The 25,591-nt window shown below is 40.6% G+C and overlaps 1 protein-coding gene across 1 annotated transcript in view; it reads right to left on the reverse strand.

Moving 5' to 3' along the window:
- The window catches only part of PKHD1 (PKHD1 ciliary IPT domain containing fibrocystin/polyductin), a gene marked incomplete at both ends in the record, with an annotated part of 452,539 nt that overhangs the window by 286,743 nt on the left and 140,205 nt on the right, over positions 1-25,591 (reverse strand). The window contains one exon of the mRNA XM_080700604.1: positions 8,941-9,097. Coding sequence (XP_080556730.1) covers positions 8,941-9,097 — 157 coding nt within the window. The remainder of the gene's footprint in view (positions 1-8,940; positions 9,098-25,591) is intronic.

Below are 25,591 nucleotides of genomic sequence, written 5' to 3' on the forward strand. Positions count from 1 at the left end.
ATGCTTAAAACTGTAGGCACAGGGTAATCCGCCAAGGGACCCACACAGGCTTGATGTGCAGAGAAACCACGGGTAACATCTTAGGAAAGCCCGATTCCATATTATTCCCCGATCACTACATGGTGAAAGAAATGCATCTGTGAATCTGAGGCTAATTCAGTGCTAATAGGAACCAGTACCCAACTCAACAAAACCGTGCTGGGCTCAGCGCTTGATGCCGTACTCTGACATCCTCCAGCCTTTGCCCAGGAGGGAGAATCTAAACTACCAACCTGACAATGGGTCAAAAACCACACACACACACACACACACACACACACACACACACACACACTTCATCGCAATAAGCCTAAGATATACATTTTTATCTGGATAAACCTCAGACATAATGAACTTTGAAAATTCTGAGTCTACTTAGAATAAGGGACCAAAAAATAAAAAAGTTCAGAGATAGGAAACCACTTTCCAAGCTGCAAGAATAAAGCATGATCCCATGAATCGTGTAACAAGGAGAATGGAGGGAAGTGAATGACTAGGTTCCGCGGCTTGGGCCTTTGTATCCTTCCCTCTCTTGCAATAGAAAGAAAAATACTTTGATATGCATTCTGAAGATAACAGAGAAAAAGGCAATCAGAAGCCTTTATTATCCAGCTAATTCTCTCAGTAATCCAGTTTGTTTTATATATAGAAGTAGCCACTATCTGTAAATAGAATTGTAACCTAGGCCTGATATTCAGCCATCAGTGTCAGTCCAACATTGAGTTCTCACACTGGACCCGGCTCCGCACCACAGGCTTTACATATATGCCCTCATTTGGTACTCAGAACATCCATGGGAGGTGGGCAATGCAGGGTCATGTTGCCAAACAACAGACAATCAATGCTAGCTGTCATTGCTACTCTTACTGCCATTAAAACAAGGCACTGCCCTAGTGAGGAAAATCCCGAGGCTCACAGGGGTCCTGGGTTCCCAAGTCGCAGAAGTGGTACGTGGTAACATCGAGATTCCGGCTCAGTTCTGTCTGTTCTGAAAGAAGCCTGCTGAGCATTGAAATTTCTTTTTTTTTTTTTTTCAGGTTTGGGGATGAAACCCAGGGGCATTTGACCTCTGAGTCATACCCCCTGCCCTATTTTTTATTCTTTATTTTGAAACAGGGTCTCACTAAGTTGCAGAGGGCCTCACTAAGTAGCTGAGGCTGTCCACAAACTGCGATCCTCCAGTCTCAGCCTCCCGAATGCTGGGGTTACAAGTGTGCACCGCCACACCCAGCTGCATTTAACTTTCTTGGAATACACCAGTAGATCAAAAAATGGAAATTCACCTTAAACCACACTATTAGGTAGAGACTAGAAACACATTTGCACTCAAGCTTCTTTTTTTTTTTTTTTTTTTTTTTTTTTGGTGGTGGTGGTGGTACAGGGTTTCCTGGAAACACTTCTACCTTCAGGCAACACTCCCAGACACATATTTTTTATATTTTTATTTGGAATCAGGGTCACTTAAGCCAGAGAAGCTGGCTTCGAACCTGTGTGATCCTCCTGTCTCCACCTCCCAAGCGCAGGGATTACAAGCGTGCGCCACCACACCCGGTGCACTCAAGCATTTTAAAGCAATAGCATTGTAAGCAGCAAAAAATTATGATGTTTCATATATATATATGTAAGTGCATATGTACATATATTTCTTACTACAGTTAAGAAAATTAATATATCCATTAACTCATGGTTACTATATTCTATGTATATGTGTATGTGTGTGTGAGAAAGAGCAATAAAGAGACAGAAAAAGAGAATGTATCAGAAGACACGGGAGAGAGAGAGTTCATTTCCTCCTAATTGACTCTCCTTTTTCTGTTGTTTTGTTTTTTTGAGAATTTTTTTGTTTTTTGGTGTGTGTGTGTGTGTGTGTGTGTGTGTGTGTGTGTCAGTGTGTTTTACTGGGGATTGAACCAAGGGTGTTCCACCTTCTGAGCTACACCTCCAGTCTCCATTTTTTAGTTTTTTTTTTTTTTTTTTTTTTTTTTTGGTGGTACTGGTGTTCCTGGAAGCCCTTCTACCTCCGGGCTACACTCCCAGACCTATTTTTAATATATATTTTTTGAAACAGGGTCTCTTACGCCAGTGCAGCTGCCTTCGAACCTGAGCGATCCTCCTGTCTCTGCCTCCCAAGCATGGGGATTACAAACATGCGCTACCACGCCTGGCCCTTCTTTTAGTTTTGAAACAAGGCCTTACTACGTTGCCGAGTGTCTCACTAAGTTGCTGAGGCTGGTTTGGAACCTGTGATTCTCCTATCTCAGTCTCCCAAGTGATGGGATTATTGATGTGTGCCAACAAGTCTAGTGTAATTGACTTTTTTTTATTATTCATCATCTCTACTCCACTTGACATCAAACTACTTAATCACCAGATCAGAAACAGATTTCATTGCTTCACTCAGAAAATATGAGTGCTTCCTAACTACAGACTACAGCGCAAGGTCCTTGCCTGGATACATAGCATACTGACGAGAGAATAATATTCCTGCTTTGTTATTGTGGCTCATCATAATTACTTGCAATAAAAATAATGAATTTTAATTCAACAATGTCTCCGACAGTTGGACATCCAAACACAAGAGAAAAAAAATTAATGAAATCAAGGCAATATGTCTTCTTCCATCCAAATTCATCAGTATTAATTCATTAACCCTCCTTTTGCATTTAACAGTATAAAAAAGGAGGAAGATAGTGCATGTTTTTAATTCCATCACTTGGGAGGCTGAGACAGGAGGATCGTGGTTCACGGCCAGCCTCAGCTACTACTTAGTGAGGCCCTTTGCAACTCAGTGAGACCCTGTTTCAAAATAAAGAATGGGCTCGGGCGGCTGTAGCTCAGAGGTAGGATGCCCCTGGGTTCCATCCCCAGTACTGTGAAAAAAAAAAAAAAAGAGGAAGCAAAAGCAGGAGAGAAGAAGCAGAGATGGTAAGCAGATGAAAGTAAAATAATAATAAATGTAAATAAATCTCTTTTTCATGGTCACAAATTTTCTAGAACTTTTAAAAATAAAGTTCAAGAATCAGTGCAGAGAATATCACAAATAATGACACCAAACGTTGTCTCTGGGGCCATTTCTCAACCACCACAAAAAATTTATAAGCCTCTTTTCTGCTATATAAAGTCAAGAGCACGAGGAAAATGTCAACTCTATCTTCAAATAAAAAATATGAGTAAGGTACCGAGAGTTTAAGGCTCTTGAGGGCTCAAATGTAGAGAGAGGTCTTGGTTTTCTTGATGTAAGAGTCTAGGTCTCTGTATGTTATGGTGCCAATTCTCATGGATGCAGAAATTCATAGAGGATACCTCTCCTACAGAAGTCATCCCCAATGTGTCTCTTAGGTGATCTAGTTTACTTTAGCATTATTGTTATTATTCTTTTTCTGCAGGTCTGAGGTTGGAACCCAGGGGCACTGTACCTCCGAGCTACACTCCCTGCCCTATTTTTCATTCTTTATTTTGAAACAGGTCTCACTGAGTTGCAAAGGGCCTCACTAAGTAGCTGAGGCTGTCCGTGAACCGTGATCCTCTGGTCTCAGCCTCCTGAATGCTGGGATCACAAGCGTGCGCCACCACGCCCGGCTTAATTTTTTTCAAAGTGTATATACTTCGTATAGGATATAGTCTTTGTAATATTATAGAAATGGCCGAGAAAGAAAATTCGCCATAATACTTTGTATTTTGTTGGTTAACGTGTTTTAAATAAATTACGTTGGGATTTGAAATTCCTTGTGCTCTCTCGCAGCCTGCAGTTGGAATCACAAAAATAAAGAAAGTTTCACTCAGCTATTTTTCTGATATCATGAATGGATATGAAAAAGACAGGGAATAACAGATACTCTGAGAGTGAACTGCTATTGATGATGATGGTGATTTAGACTCAGAATTCTATTACAGTCCAACTTCTTTTACATGTGTTCTAGACCATAAAGGGTTCTAGAGTGTGAAAGCTTATACTATATCAACCACACATTTGAGAGTTGGGGTTCTTTACCAGTAAAGACATCCCTCATATGCCTTTTAGAATCAGAAAAATGACTTACAAGTGGATTTCATGTTCCTAGAAACTCATGATTATATGCATATATACATAGGTGTGTGTGCTTGTATATCTCGTATGTGTACATTTATAGGTGTGTTTATGTATATATGAATATGTGTAGGTAGTGTGTATATGCATATATGCAACATGCATGTGTATCCTGAGAAAAACTAAGGACTGTAAAAGTAAGTTAGTTAGAAAAATAATACTTAAAAGAGCAAAGATGTTACAATATGCATACTCAGTTTCATTCAGTACCTGAACTCTCTGCCAGTTATTTGTTCATTCATTCAACAATCAGCATATAATTTTTTATTATTTATTTATTTATTTATTTATTTATTGGTGGTACTGGGGATGGAACCCTTCTACCTCTGGGCTATACTCCCAGACCTATTTTATATTTTTATTTGGAAACAAGGTCTCTTACGCCAGCGCAGCTGGCTTCGAACCTGCGCGATCCTCCTGTCTCTGCCTCCCAAATGCGGGGATTACAAGCGTGTGCCACCATGCCCGGCAACACATAATTTTTGAGCCCTCCTCATGTCAGGCATTATTCTAGCCCCTGAGGAAAAATAATAGTAAATAAATTGGTGACATCCTTTGCTTTTTTGAGGAGAAAAAGCAGATAAGAGACAGACTTTAAACAAGCAGGTAAATTTATGACATGTCATATAGTAATTAGGACCATGGGAAAAAGTAAAACAAAAGGACAAGAAATAAAGGGGAAAGGGTGCCAGCAAGCCCTCCTGTGTAAGCTGAAAGTTTCTCAGTAAGTAAATAAACTAAGCGAGCCAGCCACGTGAATCTGAAGGACAAATATTGCAAGGCAGAGGACATTTTAGACAAACGTTCTTAGTCAGGTGTAATCATAGAAGAGCTGCTCAGAAAAGGAATCAGAAGCTAAATAAGAGTAAGAAGTTTGGATTTTATTTCTGGTAAAAATGAGAAACCAAAGCCAGGCATGGTGGCACACGCTTGTAATCCTGTATTTGGGAGGCTGAGACAGGAGGATCACAGTTCATGGACAACCTCAGCTACTACTTAGTGAGGCCCTTTGCAACTCAGTGAGACCCTGTTTCAAAATAAAAAATAAGGCTTGGGGTGTGGCTCAGAGGCAGAATGCCTCTGGGTTCCATCCCCAGTACCACAAAAGAAAAAAAGAGAGAGAGAGAGAGAAACTATTTAGAGGGTTTTAAAGAGATAAGTAACAGGACCTTATATACTTTTAAGAAACACAGACTATGAAGTATTGGGATTTTCTTTAGCATATAGCATAAATGCCAAATAACAATGATTTAAACATATGAAGACTTGTTTTTCTATCAGGAAAAGCAATTTCAGAGGTGGAAAATTCAATGTTAGTATATCAATTCCAAAATCATCAGAGTCCTGAGTTTCAAATATTCTTCGTTTCCAACCTTAACAAATAACCTCCTGACCTAAAATGTTGGCTGAAAATGTAGCTGTCACCCCGACATAAGAGGAAGGAGGTAAGAGGAAGGAGGAAGGACAAATACACCTTCATGTATTGGGGGGTTGGCTCCACTTAAGGAAACTTCCTAAATATCTCGCACAACATTCCTCTTACATCTCTTTGTCCAGCCCTTAGACACAAGATTATATCTCATGACAAAGGGGTCCAGAAAATATAGTATTTTAGCTGGATACAAGTGAAACTGAGTTTTGACAATAAGGAAGACAAAGGACAAGAAAGACTAAAGTTAATCCAGAAACTATTTGATTTTTTTTTTTGGTGTGTGTGTGTGTGTGTGTGTGTGTGTGTGTGTGTGTGTGTGTTTCTGAGGATGGAACCCAGGGGCATTCTATTTCGGAGCTACACCCCCAGCTGTATTTTTATTTTTTATTTTGAAACAGGGTCTCACTGAGTTGCAAAGGGCCTCACTAAGTAGCTGAAGCTGTCCTCAAACTATGATCCTCCTGACTCAACCTCCCAAGTACTGGGATTATAGGTGTGTGCCACCACCACCGGCTTTTGAGACATGTTTTTATCATAGAGATATTAATATACACATAAAATCAAGGTGTGAGGAATTTCTCCATCTCACTTATTGAGACTGTATCTTCCCAGTGGTTCAGGCCAAAGACATTTGGACATCCTAGACTTCTTTTTCTCCATCCTGTGACCAGTCCCTCAGCAAATCTTGTTGGCCAGATGCTCAGAGTGAGTCCATGTATCAGCACTTAATTAGTATCTATCTAGCCTTAACTCCGTCATTTTGGACCTGGAATATTACAGATTGCCTCTGGCTTGCCAGGCATGGTGGCGCACACTTGTAATCCCAGCATTTAGGAGGCTGAAACAGGAGATCATGGTTCTCGACCAGCCTCAGCTACTTAGGCCTTCCTCAACTTAGTGAGACTCTGTTTCAAAAAAATAGATCTGGGGTATAACTCAGAGGTAAAATGCCCCTGGTCCATCCTCAGTGCTACCAAAAAAAAAAGTGTCTCAGACACAAATGACACATACGTTATTTATCTTCTCCTTGAGCCAAATCCTGTTACTCAGGGTGACAACTGATTGTTCCAGTTTATATTGTGCACCACTGTCTGTATCACCGATTTCACTTATTTTGGTGGACTGGGCATTGGGCCCAGGAGCATTCTACCTCCGAGATATAGCCCTCATCCCTGTTTGTTTGTTTTTGTTTTTTTTTTAATTTTGAAACAGGATCTCACTAAATTGCTGAAGGCCTAAGTTCCCAAGGCTGGCCTTGAACCTGCAATCCTCTTTTCTCAGTCTCTGAAGTACTAAGATTCCAGGCATGCACCACCATGCCCAGTGATGTTACCAATATTAGAGCTAAAATTGTGGGTCCTTTATATTAACTCCTCAGTTATTTTTAGCAACATTACATATTACTGACATTATTACTCATTTTTCTTCTACCGCACATCGAGTTTGTAGCCACTTAATAAGCATTCACAAATTACCTGTTGAACAAAAATGACCTGTTGTCCTTTCCCTGTTACTGTTATTTCTAGGAGCTAACCCTGTTTATTTCTGGAAACTAAGCCCATGTGTCCATGATAAAAGTCGAAGTATCTCTTTAGGTAACCATGCTCCCTGCCAACGACTCCTGGATGCTATTTGTATAGAAGCTATAGAGGTGCCCACGACTTATCTTTACATTCCTTCCTACCATCCTCCTCCCCAGAAGAAGACGGGATCCCACAGGCAACGGACTCGCCCTTTCCACAGCATAAGGGTTTGCCCTTCCAAATATAAATTGCTTATTCTAAATAAATAATAAAGAGTAAAATATTGTCTGAACCAGGAATGCTAAGGAAAAACAATATTGAGGGCAAAGTGTTTGGATTGGGCAGATTTTGAAATCTGTAAGGGCGAGAAGCCATAAGTATATATTCCACATCCCCACTGCCCCTACCATTCCATCTCACTGCTGCTTCTTCATCGTTTGTACCTTGTGCTATCACCATTCTTGACTGAACATTTACCTGGTAGTAACAGTACATTCAGAGACTTAGTCGTCCTAGACTTGGAGCTGGGAAATATCTCCCAAATGATCATAGCAATATGAGGTCAAGACCCGTGAGCACCTGAATGACATCACACCCTCTGGCAGAATTTGAGTCCTGTGGGGAAGCTCTGCTTAAAACCTTGACAAGAGGACATTTTCTGGAGCCTTCTGAGATAAGGCTTTAAGCCTGTAATTTTCTTTTGTCATACCTAGTCCTTAGGTGGTTGATGGCTGTCAATAGATCAACCCCTCCCATAACCATAAGTTGAACACATTCATATGTGGGCACACACACACACACACACACACACACACACACACACACACACACACGGCAAGAGCCCAAGCTGTCAGATCATTTTTCCCCTACAGGACACTAATTAAGGTATTTGGCTGAAAATTATTTTTGCTACTAGAGAAGATTAAAAAAAAATACAGCTTCACAAATACAGGATGACAAAATACCTAATCAAAAAAATTTGATTTGGTCTCTAAGAGACAGTCTGTATCAAAATTATATTACTTTGTCCCTTTCAGAATATTTTATTTGTGGACATGTTCTTGCCTTAACAAGAACAAATGTTTGTGTAAGTGTTAGTTGTACTTACAGTAATAGTATTTTAGGGTAGAATTTTATAGTCATCCCTTACTAATCACTAATCATATCTCCTAAGAAATTTTTATTTGCCAATGAACTTTGATGACCATTCCTTATTATCAGTCCCTCAAGTAGGTAATGATTTTTATTCTCATTTAACAGACTAGGGGGGGAAACACACACACACACACACACACACACACACACACACACACACACACAAGGTGAAATAACAGACTTCACCGTTTGACTACGTGGAGAAAGAGTTGAAATCTGAATTCTCTTCTCCTCCAACTTCCTAGACCCTGGAGCTATGTGGCTGATTCTGCAATAAGGAAGCCTATTTATGTGACTTTCCATAGGACCAAGAAGTCAAAACCACAACAGGGTACAAGCAGGAAGGCTCTGCTCTCTTGGCAGGGTGTTTCAAAGGCAGCAGCAGGCGCTGGGCTGTACGGCAGGGGCGGCCCTGGATAAGCATGACCACAAAGAGCTCGAGTAAGGCCACGTTTGCTTTGAGAACACTCCTAACTTTCTTGTCGTTGAAAAATTAAAATAATCAAGCTCTGTGCTCTGTGCTCCTAAGAGCCAAAAAAGAATGGTCTTGGACTTTGAACCCTCTCACCACTTCTTCCTTTTCCTAGAAAAATCTCAATCCGGTTCAAGGCAAAAGAATCAACTGAATGCTGGAACTTATCCAAAACCTGCCCCTCTCTTCTGCTCCTACGAGAGACAGAATTAGAACCCCCAAATCCACAGACCTTTGATGTGCAGCACGTTGAGGATGCTGGTGCTGGTGTCCAACAGGAGCACTTGGCCCTTCTCCACTGTGACGCTGTCGCCATCTTGTGGCACTCTTTCAAGAAGCCAGCTGTGAGCCCTGGACCATCTCCGGCAGAACCCAAAGGGAAAGTTGCCCTGGAAAACAAAGGGGGTTGGGGTTTGCTTCGCAGCAGAACAGTACAGGTGATCAATCAAAATACACACTTCTCAAAAGACAGTGAGATTAACTTGAATGTTTTAACTGGCTGGCTCGGATAACTAACCCACAGAGGAGAAAAACATGGAAGAGGCAAAGTTCTATTTGATATGCCTCACACTCAGCCCCTGGAATTTACTCTTTTTCTCTCGTCAACCTAACAGATGGAGTTGATTCCATTTTTTATTTTTACAGACATGTATTGAGTCTTGGACAAAAAGTCATAAATAGCCTGGAATAGGGAGAATTAAAATGTTCTGCTTGATGGGTGGCATTTTGCTTTATGTAATTGGTATCATTTTTCACAGGCTCTACTGCCGAGTGTCCCTGTTTTATAGGAACATTCCTCTTTCCAAGTGCTCAGATCAATCCTCCACTCCACCCTTCTTTTATAGAGATGTTATTGTTGTTGTCTTCTGTGCTTGGTGCATTAGCGCTGAACAAAACTCATGCACAGGTAAAATGCAGACTGCCTTCAGACAGCAAGGGAATCACCCGCAGGTGTTGAGTGAGCGCCAGGGGCAGGACTGAGGAGTCAGAGGAGGAAGCAGCCCCTTCCTTTCCCAGCCTTCCTTTCTCCCAACAGAACTTTTGACTTTCCTGATGACTTATGATCATCCTAACGTCTATGTTTTTCCAAACAAGGACATCGAAAGCACAGAAAGCAGTATTAAACTCATGCAAGAGGCGGAAAACATGTCTACCTGTCTTGTGAAATGATCAAGCTATTATGATGATAAATTAATAAAATCGGAACAGAGAAGGTGACTCCTTGCAGGTCATATACACAGCACGTGCCTGCCTAGCCCCACACGGTCTTCTTCCAGTCCAGTCCAGACTTCAACCACACGTGAAGCCTGAGTTCCTGCACGGTCCAGTGCCTAGAAGGTTCTCTGTGAATGTCCCAGGCAGGTGGGAAGAGATCAGTAAGAAGAAAAGACCTATCTGCAAGGCTGACAACCACACTTCCGTAGAGAACTGGACCCTGGAGTATTTCTGGGAGAGAAAATAAAAAAACGATGCTTCCTAAAAAGCCAACACAGCCGGGCGTGGTGGTGCACACTTGTAATCCCCGCGCCTGGGAGGCTGAGACAGGAGGATCGCGCAGGTTCCAAGCCAGCCTCAGCTGGTTTAAGAGACCCTGTTTCCAAATAAAATATAAAATAGGTCTGGGAGTATAGCCTGGAGGTAGAAGGCCCCTGGGTTCCATTCCCAGTACCACAAAAAAAAATAAATAAATAAAATAAAAATAAAAATAAAAAGCCAACACTTCTTCCAGAAGCACCTAGGGGCACTGACCCTACGGCTAATAGTTTGGCGCTGCCAACTCATCCCAGTCACTGAAAAGATGGTGCGTTAGGAGAAAACATGACAGTCTGTTCTATTTTTTACATATACAAAGGAGAAATACAAATCCATGGCTTGGTCCAATTTATGAGCTAGAAAGGCTTAAAACCTTTCTCTCTAGTGATAACAAGTCCCAGGACCACAGAAAAGAGAATGGATTGTACAAGAGCATCACTGAGAGCTTTCTAAATAGCCTCCCCGGGGTAATGTCCATAGGCCAGAAAGGTAGGAGAGAATTTTAACTTTTTAACTGATTACTCTAGAGCTAGTTAAAAGAGGTAAATAATAATAATTATTAATAATTAATAATAATAATAACTTATAAGGCTATACATTATATATTTTTGGTGAGAAGATACTGGAGAGTGAACTCAGTGGCATTCTACCTCTGAACTACACCCCAGCCCTCTTTTAATTTGTTCTAATTTCGAAACAGGGTCTTCTATATTGCCTCCAACCTATGAATCTCCTGTTTCAGTCCCCGGAGGACTGAGATTCAGGTGCGTGCCACTACACCCAGGTACTGTATGTTTTTTATAATTCTTTAATTCATTCCTCTGAATATAAAAAGAGGAAAGAGAAACGAATAGGAGAAAACTGGGGTGGAATAAAGTGATAAGAAGATTGAGACAGTAAAGTCATCTGTATTGCCGGATCGGCGTCCCCAATAAAACAACATTTGAGAAAACTTGTATTTCCAGGTCAGAAACCAAAGAACAGGGCATAATCCTCTTCCCTCATATAAAGATGAAGTTTCCGACATTGCTTTTTAGGTCAGAGCTAAATAAAATACAGGTCTCCTCAAAATAAAGCTTTGGAATCAAGAGCTCGGGAGGAAGAACCTAGGATCTGCAATTTGGGTTCTCTCCTCTGACGGCAACCTCACTTCGAAGCTGGAGGATCAAGTCAAGACAAGACCCAGATTTCTCTTCTCAAAAAACCCCAAGAAACTTCCTCCAAACCAGCACCCAATCTTGGGTCTCTGGTCCAGGTCACATAACCACAACAAGCCGGGCAGCCCGGTGTGTGAGGAACTAGCAGAAGTATCAAGAATTCATCAGCATAAGCCTTTCTGAGCTATAAACCTGGTGATTAGATCCACAGCCCAGCCACAGAACTACAAAAATCGGGGCTCATGACACAGTGAAAAGATCCAGAACAACTGGGCATTAATTAATTAAAAGCTTAAGGGCGTCAATGGAGAACTATTATATGTTGTCTTCCATTAATTTAAACTTTTTTTTTTTTTTTGGTGGTACTGGGGATTGAACCCAGGGGCATTCTACATCCGAGCTACACCCCCAGCTCTATTTTAATTTTATTTGGCAACAAGGTCTCACTAGGTTGAGAAGAGTCTCACCACTTGCTGAGGCTGACCTCAAACCTGCCATCCTCCTATCTCAGCCCCCCAAATACTGGGATAACAGGTAGGCGCCACCACACCCAGCTTAATTTGAACATTTTTTAAGTTGTTCTAATTAATACCCATAGCTGTTATCTGGCTCCAAGTGAGTTTGAAAGACTTTTTCTCTTGCTCTGAAGCACATGAAAAGGACATTAGTTCCCCTCATGCATTATAACATGCCGGCCAGGTCTGCCAGCCTTCAAAAATTGCTATACTCAACCCCGCACTAGCGGGTGGGAGATTCAAGTAGTGTTATCTACATGTTAAAGTTGAAAGAAAAGGTTCAAAATGTTTAAATGATGCATCAAAAGCCCTAGTGATAGAGACAGACTGGAGTCATGCAAAGTACACACGCCTCTCGTGGCACGCTCGTCCCAAAATATCTGCATGGCTTCATCCAGGTCTCCACTCAAGAATCACCTCCTTCCCTGTATCCTTATATTTACAAGCACATCCAATTATTCCATCTGTTCTCATGTTACTTTGTTATATATATATATATATATTTTGGTGGTACTGGGGATGGAACCCTTCTTCCTCCGGGCTACACTCCCAGACCTATTTTATATTTTATTTGGAAACAAACAGGGTCTCTTAAGCCAGTGCGGCTGGCTTCAAATCTGCGTGATTCTCCTGTCTCCGCCTCCCAAGTGCAGGGATTACAGGCATGCGTCACCACGCCCGACTGTTATATAATTTTAGATAATTCCTTGCAGATATATTCATCATTTATGAAACTAACTCAGATAAAGCAGGGACTCTGTTTTAGTCATTACTATGACTAAAACATACTAAGCCCCCATTCCCTTAAAATTGGTTTCAGTCTAAATTGTTGAAATGATTTTTAAATCAATATTGTCTCTGCTAGTCCAATGCAGGCTTAAAAGTTATATAACACATGCAGGTTCATGAACACACACACACACACACACACACACACACACACACACACACACACCTTCCTGTTGCAATGGACAAATAGGTACTAAAACCTAAAGTAATTAAAAGGCACTGTTTCCAGCTCTCCTGATGCACTTGCTTGGCCTGTCTGTACACTTTCACATTTCTTTTGTTATTTTCAAGCTAGTTTATTTTATTTTAGATACTGGGGATTGAACCTCCAGGCATCCTACCTCTAAGCTACACACCTAGCCCTTTTTATATTTTTTATTTTGAAACATGGTTTCATTAAATTGCTGAGACTGGCCTAAAACCTGTGATCCTCCTGATCCAGCCTCCCAGATACTGGGATTTACAGGCCTGCACCTCCATGCCCATCTCAAGCTCTCTATTTAAAACTAAACCCAACAATGGAGAGAGTTTCTAAATTAGAACCCGAGACTAAAACCCAGTCACCCTATGCAATCTTTCACCAATTTATTCTTTCCGCTTCAGGGTCTCTATTCAAAGTGGCAGATTTCAAACAAATGTGAAATGATCTGCTTCAAGAGACCTAAGCTTCTTTGTCCCCAAATTTCTTCTTAGCACAATAAAGACATCTTAAGATGTAGAAATGAAACAAAACAAAATGCTGACTGCACTGATAAAAAGTGACCTTGTCAATAAATTTGAAGCCATATCTGTTGATACCAACATGATGTCTTTGGTCAAGGCAATGCTCTGCACCCCAATCCTAGCTCATAGGTCAATGTAGGTTTCATTTCCACATAATATAATCTCTTTCTCCCAAGAGTGTCCAAGGTGTTCAGCCTCCGGCTTCAGTTTTCTTCCTTGAGATGATAAAGTGGTCATTTCTATTCTGCAGATAAATAGCTTCCTTACACGCACAGGGAGCAGGTGTGAAAAGAGAGACAGAACCGTCCAGGGCATGCCCTAATCTTTACCTCAAAACCTTCAGCTCCAAATAAAGGAAAAAAGAAATAGAAAGAAAGCAAAAACTTTCCTGCCTCGGCTAGGAAGCTTATGCAATTTGTTTTCTTCTTCAGGGATGTCAGCACTTCTCTGAACTTGAGGAAATGTGCAGCGTCTGCAGGTCTTACATGTCACCTCAAATGTACTTGCAGCATCACCGGAGTTCTCTTGAAAGAAGTCATAGATCAGCAAGTTGGAACATCAGGCGAAAGCAAAGACCCATCTGTGAGCGTCTGCGCTGATCTGTGATGGCGAGGAGGTGGGTTCTAGGAAGCACTCCGGATGCAGAGCTTCCTAGCTGACAAAGTCAGAGGTGAAACAGTTCTCACACCTCACCAGAAGGCCCCCTAGCTCAGCTTGCGAGCCTCATAAAGAGGAAAAGACAACTCACTGGGACCAACATTTTCTCTATCTTCTTCCCTCCCTCCTCTTCTCCAAAAGTACTTATCTCCTATGCTGTATGTTTGTTTATAGTCAGTCAACCCCTGAGGAAGCTGCACAAGGGGCATCTTGGATTTCTGCTTTAATCCCAGTACCTACAATAAAGCCCCCCACTACCATAAAAGGGGCGTGCAAAAATTACGTCTGGGGAAAATGTTTAACTCTTGCTTGGGTTTATAATCGCTGTGTAATTTAAAGTATTTGACAGCTACAACTTTATGTGATGCTGAAATTACTTTTACCTTTATCTAGTGTTCCTCTACATAGAAAAGAAATTTTAATATTGGGGATTAAACCCAGGAAGCTACAGTCCAACCTTCCCCCTTTTTTTGTGACAGGGTTTTATTATATTGCTTGGGTTGGTCTCAAACTTGTGATTCTCCTGTCTCAGCCTCCCAAGAAGCTGAAATTATGGGTATGCACCGAGTGGCTGGTAAAATGTCTTTAAATTTATGAAACTAAATTTATTTACCTTTTATTTCATAACATCGTTTGCTTTTTTGTACAAAGGACAATCCTCTTTCACCCTGACATAAATATCATCACATAGGTTCTCTTGATTTGTTAGGGTTTTATATTTGCACATTACTTATCAACGACCTTAGAATTTATATTAGTGGGAAGAATTTTTTTTCTTGCTCCCCCTAAAAATAGCTAAATAATTGTTTTCATACTATTTATTTCATTATTTATTCATTCATCCATTTATTTTGATATTTAGTGTTGAATCCAGAAGTTTCTACCTCCAAGTTTCACTCCCATCCCCTTTAGTTGTTTTTTTTTTTTTTTTTTTTTTTTTAATTTTGAAACAGGGTCAGCCGGGCGTGGTGGCGCACACTTGTAATCCCTGCGCTTGGGAGGCTGAGACAGGAGGATCGCACGAGTTCAAAGCCAGCCTCAGCTACTTAGTGAGGCTTTCAGCAACTTAGCGAGACCCTGTTTACAAATAAAATATTTTTAAAAAGGTCTGGGAGTATAGCCCAGAGGTAGAAAGCCTCTGGGTTCCACCCCCAGTACCACCAAAAAAAAATTTTTTTTGAAACAGTGTATTGCTAAGTTGCTGAAACCGACATGTGCTACCACACCCAGTTTAAACCATTTAAATAACATTTGTCCTCCACACTAATCGTCTTGGCTATTTAAAAAGTTTGATATTACTGCTGAGTGATATTAAACCTGTTGGCCAATTATCCAAACATACTGTATATGCGCTAACACAAAGGTTTTAGCATTTATCCCAGAGAAACATGACTACCCCTTCACGTCATTAAGATACTTCTCTTATCACTTAGGAAAAGACAAACAATTGGCTAGTTAAAATGTGATAGATTCAAGAATTGAAACCATAATCAATAATCTTTGGAAGCTTAGTTTAGTGGCTGACCCCAGAGAGACTGCCTTCCAGGTGAAATTGATGTGCCCTTCCAACTGTCTTCCAAGTGAAATACATGAATTACTTTTCTTCTTTTACTATCAACACTACAGAAACTTTAACACATGCTGAGATTATTTCTGCTGATTATGAAACAAAAGATACCCACTGCAGTAAAGTCAACCATCTGCAAGCCCAGTATTACTGAGTCGCTGACCTATTAATTTAATAACTCTTTAAGGAACAAAAAGAAAATTTCGTTAGACTGGCATAGCTTATTTTTCCTAAGTTCACACTGGTTCTAAGTAATGGATTTTCTTGGTGCATAGTAAGCCTTCATGATGAGAATGAGAAAATGATGTAAGAAAGTTTCTCCAAATGTGCCCCACACATGACCACTTAAAATGGCAATGATAGCCGGGCGTGGTGGCACACGCTTGTAATCCCCGCGCTTGGGAGGCAGAAACAGGAGGATGGCGCAGGTTCAAAGCCAGCCGTGCCGGCTTAAGAGACCCTGTTTCCAAATAAAAAAAAATAGGTCTGGGAGTGTAGCCTGGAGGTAAAAGGGCTTCCAGGAACCCCAGTACCACCAAAAATAAAATAAAATAAAATGGCAATGATACCTTTTGCCAGAGACAAAATGAGCTCAGTTCCAACTCACCCTTTGTCTCCCTTAGAGAACCAGGCAATTCATTGGCTTATCTTTTGCTTGATTCTACACATTTTCTATCCTTTGTGATTTCTCAAGGATTACTGATACTGGATCCATATTTCTTATATGTAAGTCATTAGCACTCTTTAGAACTTTGGAAGACAATCCACAGTTTGGAAATAATTTTTTCCTTAGCTTTTCCATTTGAATCTTTGAGTGTCCTCTAATGTTTTTCTCTTCTGAATTTTAGATTTGATATCTATGTCCCAGACATGGGGCTCTGTATTTTACTTATGTGAGCACTAGCCCTCCCAACTGAAGAATGTAGGTATTCTACACTTAAAGGTTAATGTTATAAATGAATAATGAGCTGGGTGTTGTGGCCCACTCTTATAATCCCGACATTTGGGAGGCTGAGACAAGAGGATCCAGATTCTTCATGGACAGCCTCAGCTACTTAGTGAGGCCCCTTGCAACTCAGTTAGACCCTGCTTCAAAATAAAGAATAAAAAAATAGGGCTGGGGGTATAGCTTGGAGGTAGAATGCCCTTGAGTTCCATCCCCAATACCACAAAAACAAAACTAAACAAAACAAAAAAAAATAATGATGGCTAAGATTTGTTCACTTAATAATCACACCAAGAGGTATTCTTTTATTTAAAAATCACGGGATCTTCAACATGCTTGCCTAACAGGTACTGTATCACTTACTGATCATACTCTTCCAGAGATTACAGGGTAGGTGGATCCCTGCATTCAACAACTATTTACTGAGCATACCTACACTCCCCACACTGATCTAGACACAAAACAAAACAAACCTCTGACCTTATAAAGCTTATATTTTAAGAGGTCAACAGATACATGTGAAAACCAAATAGTATACGCTGAAAGAAAAGGGTGAAGTGTGTCAGAAATGCCAGGGTGGGAGGAACTATATGATTCTGAGCAGTCAGGGTGGCATCTCTGATAAGAAATTGGAGTGAAAAGGCAGAGAGGGAGCCAGAGGCTATGGGTGAGCTTGAGGCGACAGGCTTAGAGTCCTGCAGGTGCACCAAGCACAGACAGGATGCAGGTCCTGGAGAGAGGGATGCTCCAATCCTATGTGGGCTTGCAGATGATGCTGTGGGAAAAACTATATGGCGATATGATGGATATTAGTATCTTCACATGACCTAGAGAAAGAATTAGATAAAATATTAAGTGGTACAGAACAGTCCAAAGACTACAGCTCTTATCTAGCCCAATCAGTATTTTGCTGTGGGCACATGGCCCAAACAATTCATTTGTGTGTTGTTTATTCTGCCTTCATTCCATGACTGAGACAAGGCTGGCAAAACCTAGCACACGATCTGGTTCTCTACAGAAAAAGTTGGGGGACTCTTGGTAGATTCTGATTCAAACCATCAGTAGAGTACCAATGCTATGCTCAGGAGAATCTATCTCTCCAACAATATTGAAATGTGTCCCAAATGGAACTTCCTGAAACTAAAAATAAGTAATTATAATACAGCTACCTAAGAGTTTGAGGATTGGAAAGCAAAAACATCGCAGTAAAGGTTGTACACTGAAGTGCTGGAGATTGGTTCAATTCTTCTCATTTTCCAGTAAGCAATAAGCCAGGTCTCAGGTCACAAAAGGGCAGGTGTAAATGTAAAATGGGGTGTGTATGTGTACATGTGCCACCCTCACGCACGAGTGTGCCCATGCATACACACACGCACACACACAGGCAGAGTCAAACCAGATGATTGACAGATACATGCTAGCCTGTTTCCCAGAGCTGACACAATGCCATTTAACCAGTGAGCATGCCGCGTGTGTTTCTGCTCCCAGTCACTAGTAAGAGACAAGGTTAACATTTTAAGTGATAGACTACAGCGTGTTATTTCCCCATGCAATGGACCCGTGACTGCACTGCCTTCGAAAACACTTAATTTCAGTGATTGAATACATAGGAGCCCACTTTCGCTGCTATGAACCTTTGACAGCCTCTCAGTTTCAAACACCAGGGGAAACTTTTTTTTTCCTTCTTTTCTTCTTCCTTCCCCTTTATACCTGAAGGGAAAAAAATGAATATATCAGGGGGGGAAAAAAAGGAAAAAACCCAGAGAATGGAAACCAGTTTATAAGCATCAGTGTATTTTACCATAAAAGTATTCACTGCCATCTGCTCTAATTACTGCTAATGTTTGGGCTACCATCTTCATACAATAGAAATAATGATCTCTCAAGGGCAAAAGAAAAAAATTTTTCACAGAAACAAATAAAAGTTGATTACATTTAGCTCCCAGGCTAGAGAAGCGTCAAGCTACTTTGTGGTGAACAATCAATTAAGAGAATGGGTAGGTCTCTGATTAACACAAACTGGGTCTCCTTGGTGGTCCCTCCCCCTTTCTTCTTTTCCCATCTTTGGGAGAAGTTGTGTCCATACCTCTCTGAGGAAACAGCTGATTAGGCACATTGCTGGGTCTAAGGTTATTTTGCAACAATTCCTTACATTTGGTTCAAACCCAAATAAGACCAAGTCTTCTCTTCTTGTTGGCATCAGGCAGGTCATAGCCTTGAAAAATACTGAATATAGGGCTGGAGATCCTTCCAAGAGTTCAGATCACCTTATAGAATGAACCCCTTATGTGCCACTTCAAATCTGGAGTCCTCAGAGACAGCTGGAGTCAACTTAACCTCAGTGAAATCTCCAAGTACAGAATTCATCCAAATCATGCCCATTCCTTGAACCTTAAGTAATTTTTTTTGTAGTACTGGGGGTGGAATCCAGGGTATTCTACCTCCAAGCTACACCCCCAGCTCAATTTTTTATTCTTTATTTTTAAATAGGGTCTCACTAAGTTGTAGAGGGTCTAAGTAGCTAAAGGTGTCTGTGAACCATGATCCTCCTGTCTCAGCCTCCCAAGTACTGGTATTATAAGCATGTACCACCATGCCCCCCAGCTTGAGCCTTAGTAAAATTAATGGAGTCCAGAAAGACATGGATCCATCCCTGCAATGCCAGTAGGAGGAAACCCAGCTTTCACAAAGGCTGATTCTAGTGATCTTCTCGAAATAATGCTAACTTTATTAATGACAATATTAATATGTTAATAAATATGTTGATATACTCATAATTAGATGTTAATTGTATTAACATGCTATTCTGTATCAAGAATGCTCATCAGGATTTCCATCCCTCCAGCATACACACACTGCATAATTCTATCCCCTTAAGTAGAAGTAGAATGTGTGAATGCAAAGATATATATTATATCTGTGATGAGAATGTTATAGCACAGTAGCAAAAGATTTTTGCAAAGGTAATTAAATTCAAAACCCAGTTGACTTTGCATTAATCAAAAGGGATATGGATGCCACCTAGTCAGATGAATCCTTCAGAGAGAGGTTTTCCAACGAGCATGGTGGTGCATGCTTGTAATCCCAGCATTTGGGAGACTGAGACTGGTGGATCGTGGTTCTTTATAGCCTCAGCTACTTAGTGAGGCTCTTTGCAACTCAATGAGATCCTGTTTCAAAATAAAAAATATAAAAAAATAGGACTGGGAGTGTAGCTTGGAGGTAGAATGCTCCTGGATTCCATCCCCAGTACTGCAAAAATAATAATAAATAGGAAGGAGGAGGACGAGGACGAGGAAGACAAGGAGGAGGACAAGGACGAGGATGAGGAGGATGAGGAGGACAATGTCAAGGAAGATGAGGAGGACGAGTAGGGCGAGGAGGAGAGAAGAGGTCTCACACTGAATAGAAAAGGGCAAATGTCATTTGGCTAGGACCCAAGAGGAGCATAGGAGCTGAAAGTGCTCCCTGGCCAAGAGCCAGCAAGAGAATGGCAACCTGGCTCCTACAGACTCAGGGAACTGACTTCTGCAGACACCCCCAGTGAGCATGGAGACCTGCACTCCAGCTGAGAAGGCAGATAGGCTGATGTCAGCCTGGTGAGACCTAAGCAGAGAAATCAGCTCTTCTTAAGCCCAGACTTCTGACTGCGGAACTCTGGCATAACGAATAGGCATTATTTCAAGTTGCCAGGAGTGTGGTCATTTATTAAGCAGCAATAGGAAACTAATATGCCATCATAAAGGCCATTTTATGGAGAGCAGTTTTCAGAGAGAACATGTTTGAGGGTTTTTGTTTCATTTTGTGTTTTGTCTTCCCTCCTCATTGAAGGTACTGCTCCAAGGGTGGGTAGCAGCATGACCCCGCAGGGAAGCCATGCTAGGCAGAAGGCCAGTCTGTCCTCTCACTCCATAAATGCTCCCCACACACAGGACAGGCAACATAAAAAATTAATTTAAGATGCCAGGAAGTATAAATTAAGACCTGATATAGACCTTTCATTTGCTCAGGAAAGAGTTATGTATACCGAAGACATACAGCAAATGCCCCAAGAACTTGATGTCATCAGAACACCTCTCTAGCTAGGCTTTCAAAATGCAAAATTGTCCTGATTCTGGACAGAATATATAATATGTGTCCGTTGGGAGAAACCAAGAACTTTTGGAAGTCCATATTCTAATTCTGAGAAAAAATTTTAGATATAATTAGTATCAATAGTATTACTCTTCCCAAAACATTGCTTCCGGAGGAGAGAAGAGGATTTAACTTTTTTCTAGAAAGAAGAGAAAGAAAGAAAGAAAGAAAGAAAGAAAGAAAGAAAGAAAGAAAGAAAGAAAGAGAAAGGAGGGGGGAGGGGAAGGGAAGGGAAAGGAAGGAGGGAGGGAGGGAGGGGGAGGGAGAGGGAAGGGAAAGGAAGGAGGGAGGGAGGGAGGGAGGGAGGGGGAAGGGGAGGGAAGAGAAAGGAAGGAGGGAGGGAGGGAGGGAGGGAGGGAGAAAGAGCAATTCATCTCAAGAAGAAATCAAGCTTGGAAAACAGAGATACCACCTGCTATCCTGACTGTATCACTTCTTCCTACCTTTAAGCTTTGGAGTATAAAGTTATATACTTTACAGAGAGGGCAAATGATATATTAACTTAAGTTTTTACATCTCCTGAAAGAAGGATCTATGTTCATTAAGAATTCGTGCATGTATTGCCTGGTTTTTAATATTCCACAAGATTATTTTGTCAACACTAATGGCATAAAAGAATATATTAATCCTACTTGAAGAAAGAGAAAAGCCAGAAAACTGTGTTTCAGAGATGGTATGAAATCTCAGGAACCTAGAACTTAAGGAAGTTGCAGGGTAGACGCCGTTCTCATATATTCAGGTTGTGTTGGTTAAGATCATCACCATGACCTTTATGAATATTCCCTGGGTACTCACAATGAACCAGGCATTGTGGGCCCTACTTCTATACCCACATATGCATAATTATATTTCTAAGCTCTTAGAGTTCAGCTTCAAATCCATTGTTCCCTTGAGTCCAAATGCATCTGCCACACATTGTCCCTTTTCTGCCAAACCTTGTTTATTGGTTCCAGATGCAATGAATCATTTACTGACCTGAGCAGCATTACACACCAAAGTTAAAATGTAGAAATAATCGAATAACACCAACTACCAGTAACAGCAGTCCAGGCAAAGAAGGAAATAGAACCAGAGATTTCAGATAGAGCGGTCTGATGGAAGCCCTCCACTTTCAGGATCAAAACCACATGCCATTTTGACAGGATGAAAAAATTTCTGCATTTTATTTTTTCAAATTTTCATATGCCACTTATCAACATGAGAAAAAACAGCAAGCAGGTGGAGACATAATTTAAATGCCCTAGTGATTACAAACAAACCATCCAAAAAGCAACTATCATGCAGTAGTAGCATATCAAAGCATTGTACTTGAAGATTTTTTTTAAAGACATCTGATTTATGGCTAAAAAGGCTGATAAATGAGATTAATGGAATATATGCATTTTTTGTTGTAGTAAACTCTTCTTCAGAGAAAAACCATAATGAAAACATTTTCCAAAGCCCTTCCAAAAATTCATAAAGCCCAATACAATTTCCAGACAGCAAAATGTACTTTAATCATTTGCTTTAGAGTCACCTGGAATTCATTGTATACATTTCACCAAATGTATAAACATGAGCATATAACATATACACGTAAGTTTATACAGACACTTGAAAAACTTTTCTTATTGTGCGTCTTTCAGGGAAGAAAGCTCATAACGCTTGGCAAATGCTAAACAATCCGCAGGCACAGTTATCACCAAAAAACCATCACAATTTGAAGTTGAAAAGCCACAAAGACCCCCATGAAATGAGCCTTAAAGTAACAGTAATCGCCTATGCAAGGACTGAAGCTGGGCTAATTCAACAAGCCCCACGTAAGAGTTACCAAACTCGACACCATCTCTCAGAAACAAGTATAAAATGCCTTTCCCCGGAATTCTCCCAACCTCAAGGAATTACCTAACCTGTGCTGAAAATCAATCGCTGAACTTGATGAGGATTCATTATTCATGTGATTTCATTTTGCCTTAAGAAAACAGAAATGTCTATCCCTATCTTCCCAGTGGGAAGAAATCCAGCTTCCAATGTGCCCCCTCTATTCCTTTGGGGCTAATGAAAGTTTAGATATCTGTATCAATATCCCATTTTATAAATGTGAAACTAAGTGACTGTCACAGACTGATAATGAACTGATTAAGGGCCAAGCCAAGACAAAAGCCAAACCAACGTGTTTTTTTGTTCTTGTAAAATTTTCTCGACGGAGCAATTTTTATGCATTCCCCTCCCCTCTTCCCTTCCCCAAGCCCCTTCCATTCCTCTACCGGCCTCTCTCCTAATTTTTACGAATTTCATTTTTTTCCTTTTTATTCTCTAGCTTTCATTATGAGAGAAAACGAGGCCCTTGATTTTCTGGAAGATCTTACTTAGCACCATGTTCTCCACGTCTATCCATTTTCCTGCAAATAACACAATTTTGTTCTTTTTATGGCTGAGTAAACTTCCCTTGTGTTAAGCTTTGTGTGTAAGGACAGGCCAAAGCAAACCTAAGCCCTTATTGAGTATAGAATAGTGTTTGAAACACTATTCTAAATCTTCTGAACAGTTTGACAACGTTGAAGACATTGTAATGAACAATTGAAACTTTGCCTAATTCCCTAAGATATGGTGACTTTTTATCATTTAGAAGGCAAAACCAAAAAACACAATTAAAGCTTAATTATGTTGTTCAGACTAAGCATGTTTGAACTGTAAAAAGCACAGCTAACGTAACTTATATAAAAGTTTTTTGTTTGCTTTATCACAGGAGAAATTTTTATGACATTGTATTTGGAGATAATTTCTTGGTTATGATTCCAGAAACAACAAAAGAAAAAACTTAAAAATTAGAAATTAAAGCTTTTTGTTGCAAAAGAAACTATTAAAAGTGTGAAAAAGCAGCTCACAGATTTGCAGGAAATATTTGCAAATCATTTATCTGGTATAGGATTAACACCCAGAATATATAAAGAACTACATCAAAATAACCCATTTTTTTAAATAGGCAAGGGACTTGAATCAACGTTATCTCCAAAGAAGATATACAAATGATAAAGTAAGCACATGAGATGTGCAAGATCACTGTTCTTTAGGCAAACGTGGATCAAAACCACAGTGAGATGCCACTTTACGTACCAAGCAATTTCAGACATACACCTAAAATAATTGAAAGGGAGATCGCAGAGATCGCTGTATACCCATGGTTACAGCCACACTGTTCACAATATCCAAACAGGTGGAAACAACCTAAGTGTCTATCAGAAGATGAATGGATGTGTCAGCCAGCTTTTCATTGCTGTGACCCAAGATACCAGATAAGAACAAGTTAACAGGAAGAAAGGTTTGTTTGTGCTGTTTCGGTGGTTCAGTCCATGGTTGGCCATCCCCGTGGCAGAAACATCATGGCAGCAGGGAGTGATAGGAAAAAAGCTGCCTAGATCATGGGTACCACAGAGAGCAGGAAGAAAGGACCAGGGATGGGTTCAGCTCTCAGGCCACACCCCCAGAGACCTACCTCCTCCAATCAGGCCCCATCTGCCTGCAGTTTCCACCCAGTAAGTCCATTCAATTTATTAATCAATTGGCTGGACCTGATGATACTCACCTGAAATCCTAGCACATGAGAGGCTGAGATAGGAGGATTGCAGGTCAGTGGCCAGCCTCAGCAACTTAGTGGACCCTGTTGAGGTTTTGGGTTTTTTTTTTTTTTTTTTTGGTGGTACTAGGGGTAGAACCCAGGGGCTTTTCTACCTCCAGGTTATACTCCCAGATCTATTTTATACTTTATTTGGAAACAGGGTCTCATTGAGTTGCTGAGAGCCTCACTAAGTAGCTGAGGCTGGCTTCGAACCTGTGGGATCCTCCTGTCTCAGCCTCCCAAGCGTGGGGATTACAAGTGTGCGCCACCACGCCCGGCTTGTGGACACTGTTTTAAAATTAAAAAAAATAAAATAGGGCCTGGGGTAAAGCTCAGAGGTAGAAAGCCTTTAGGTTTACTCTCTAGTTTCAAATACACACACACATACACACACACACACACACACACACACACACACATACACATATATATATATACACATATATATACATATATAATATATATATATTATCCCATCAATAGATTAATTCACAGACAAAGTTAGAGCTCTCATGACTCAATCTTTTTACCTTTGAACTTTCTGCTTTGAAAACTCGAAGCTTCCCCAGAGGATAGTCTATATCTAAACCATAACAATAAACAAACTTCAGTGTACACAGTGTAATAGCATTCAGCCTGAAGGAGGGAGGGAGGGCTGCTACCTGCTGCATACAATACGGACAAACTCTGAGGACGTTAGGGCACGAGAACTCGGCCACAGATAACAAGCAGTAAGTACTGCATGACCCCACTTCAGGGAGGTAGAGAGCAGGCCAATTTAGAGTGAGAGAAAGGAGGATGGTGGTTGCCAGGGGCTGGGAACTTATTATTCAATCAGCGTGCAGTTTCAGTTTGGGAAAATGAAAACATTGTAGAGATAAATGGTGGTCATAGTTGCCCAACATTGTAAATGAACTTACCGCTGCTGAACTGTCCATGTCAAATTGTTAAAATTTTGAATTTTATGATATATTTTTTTTCTACAATTTTAAAAACTGAAGATGTTTCTTTGTATTTCATTAAATCGCCATCACTTTTACATTCTCTAGTTCTTTAGAGCAAACTACAAATCAAACATTAAACCTACCCAATTCATCCTGTGCTTTTGCAGAACCTGGCTCCATACCGGAGATATCTAATTTCCTTCTTGTTTTTGAGGAACCTGAAGCCCAGACAGATTAAGGCTTTCAAGGTCCTAATACCAGGAAGAGGAGTGGAAGTACTAAAAGAAAGGGAACCCCTAACATGGAAACCTATCTTTTGC

The sequence above is a fragment of the Muscardinus avellanarius genome (assembly GCF_963383645.1).
Source record: "Muscardinus avellanarius genome assembly, chromosome: 8".
NCBI classification, from domain to species: Eukaryota; Metazoa; Chordata; class Mammalia; order Rodentia; family Gliridae; genus Muscardinus; species Muscardinus avellanarius.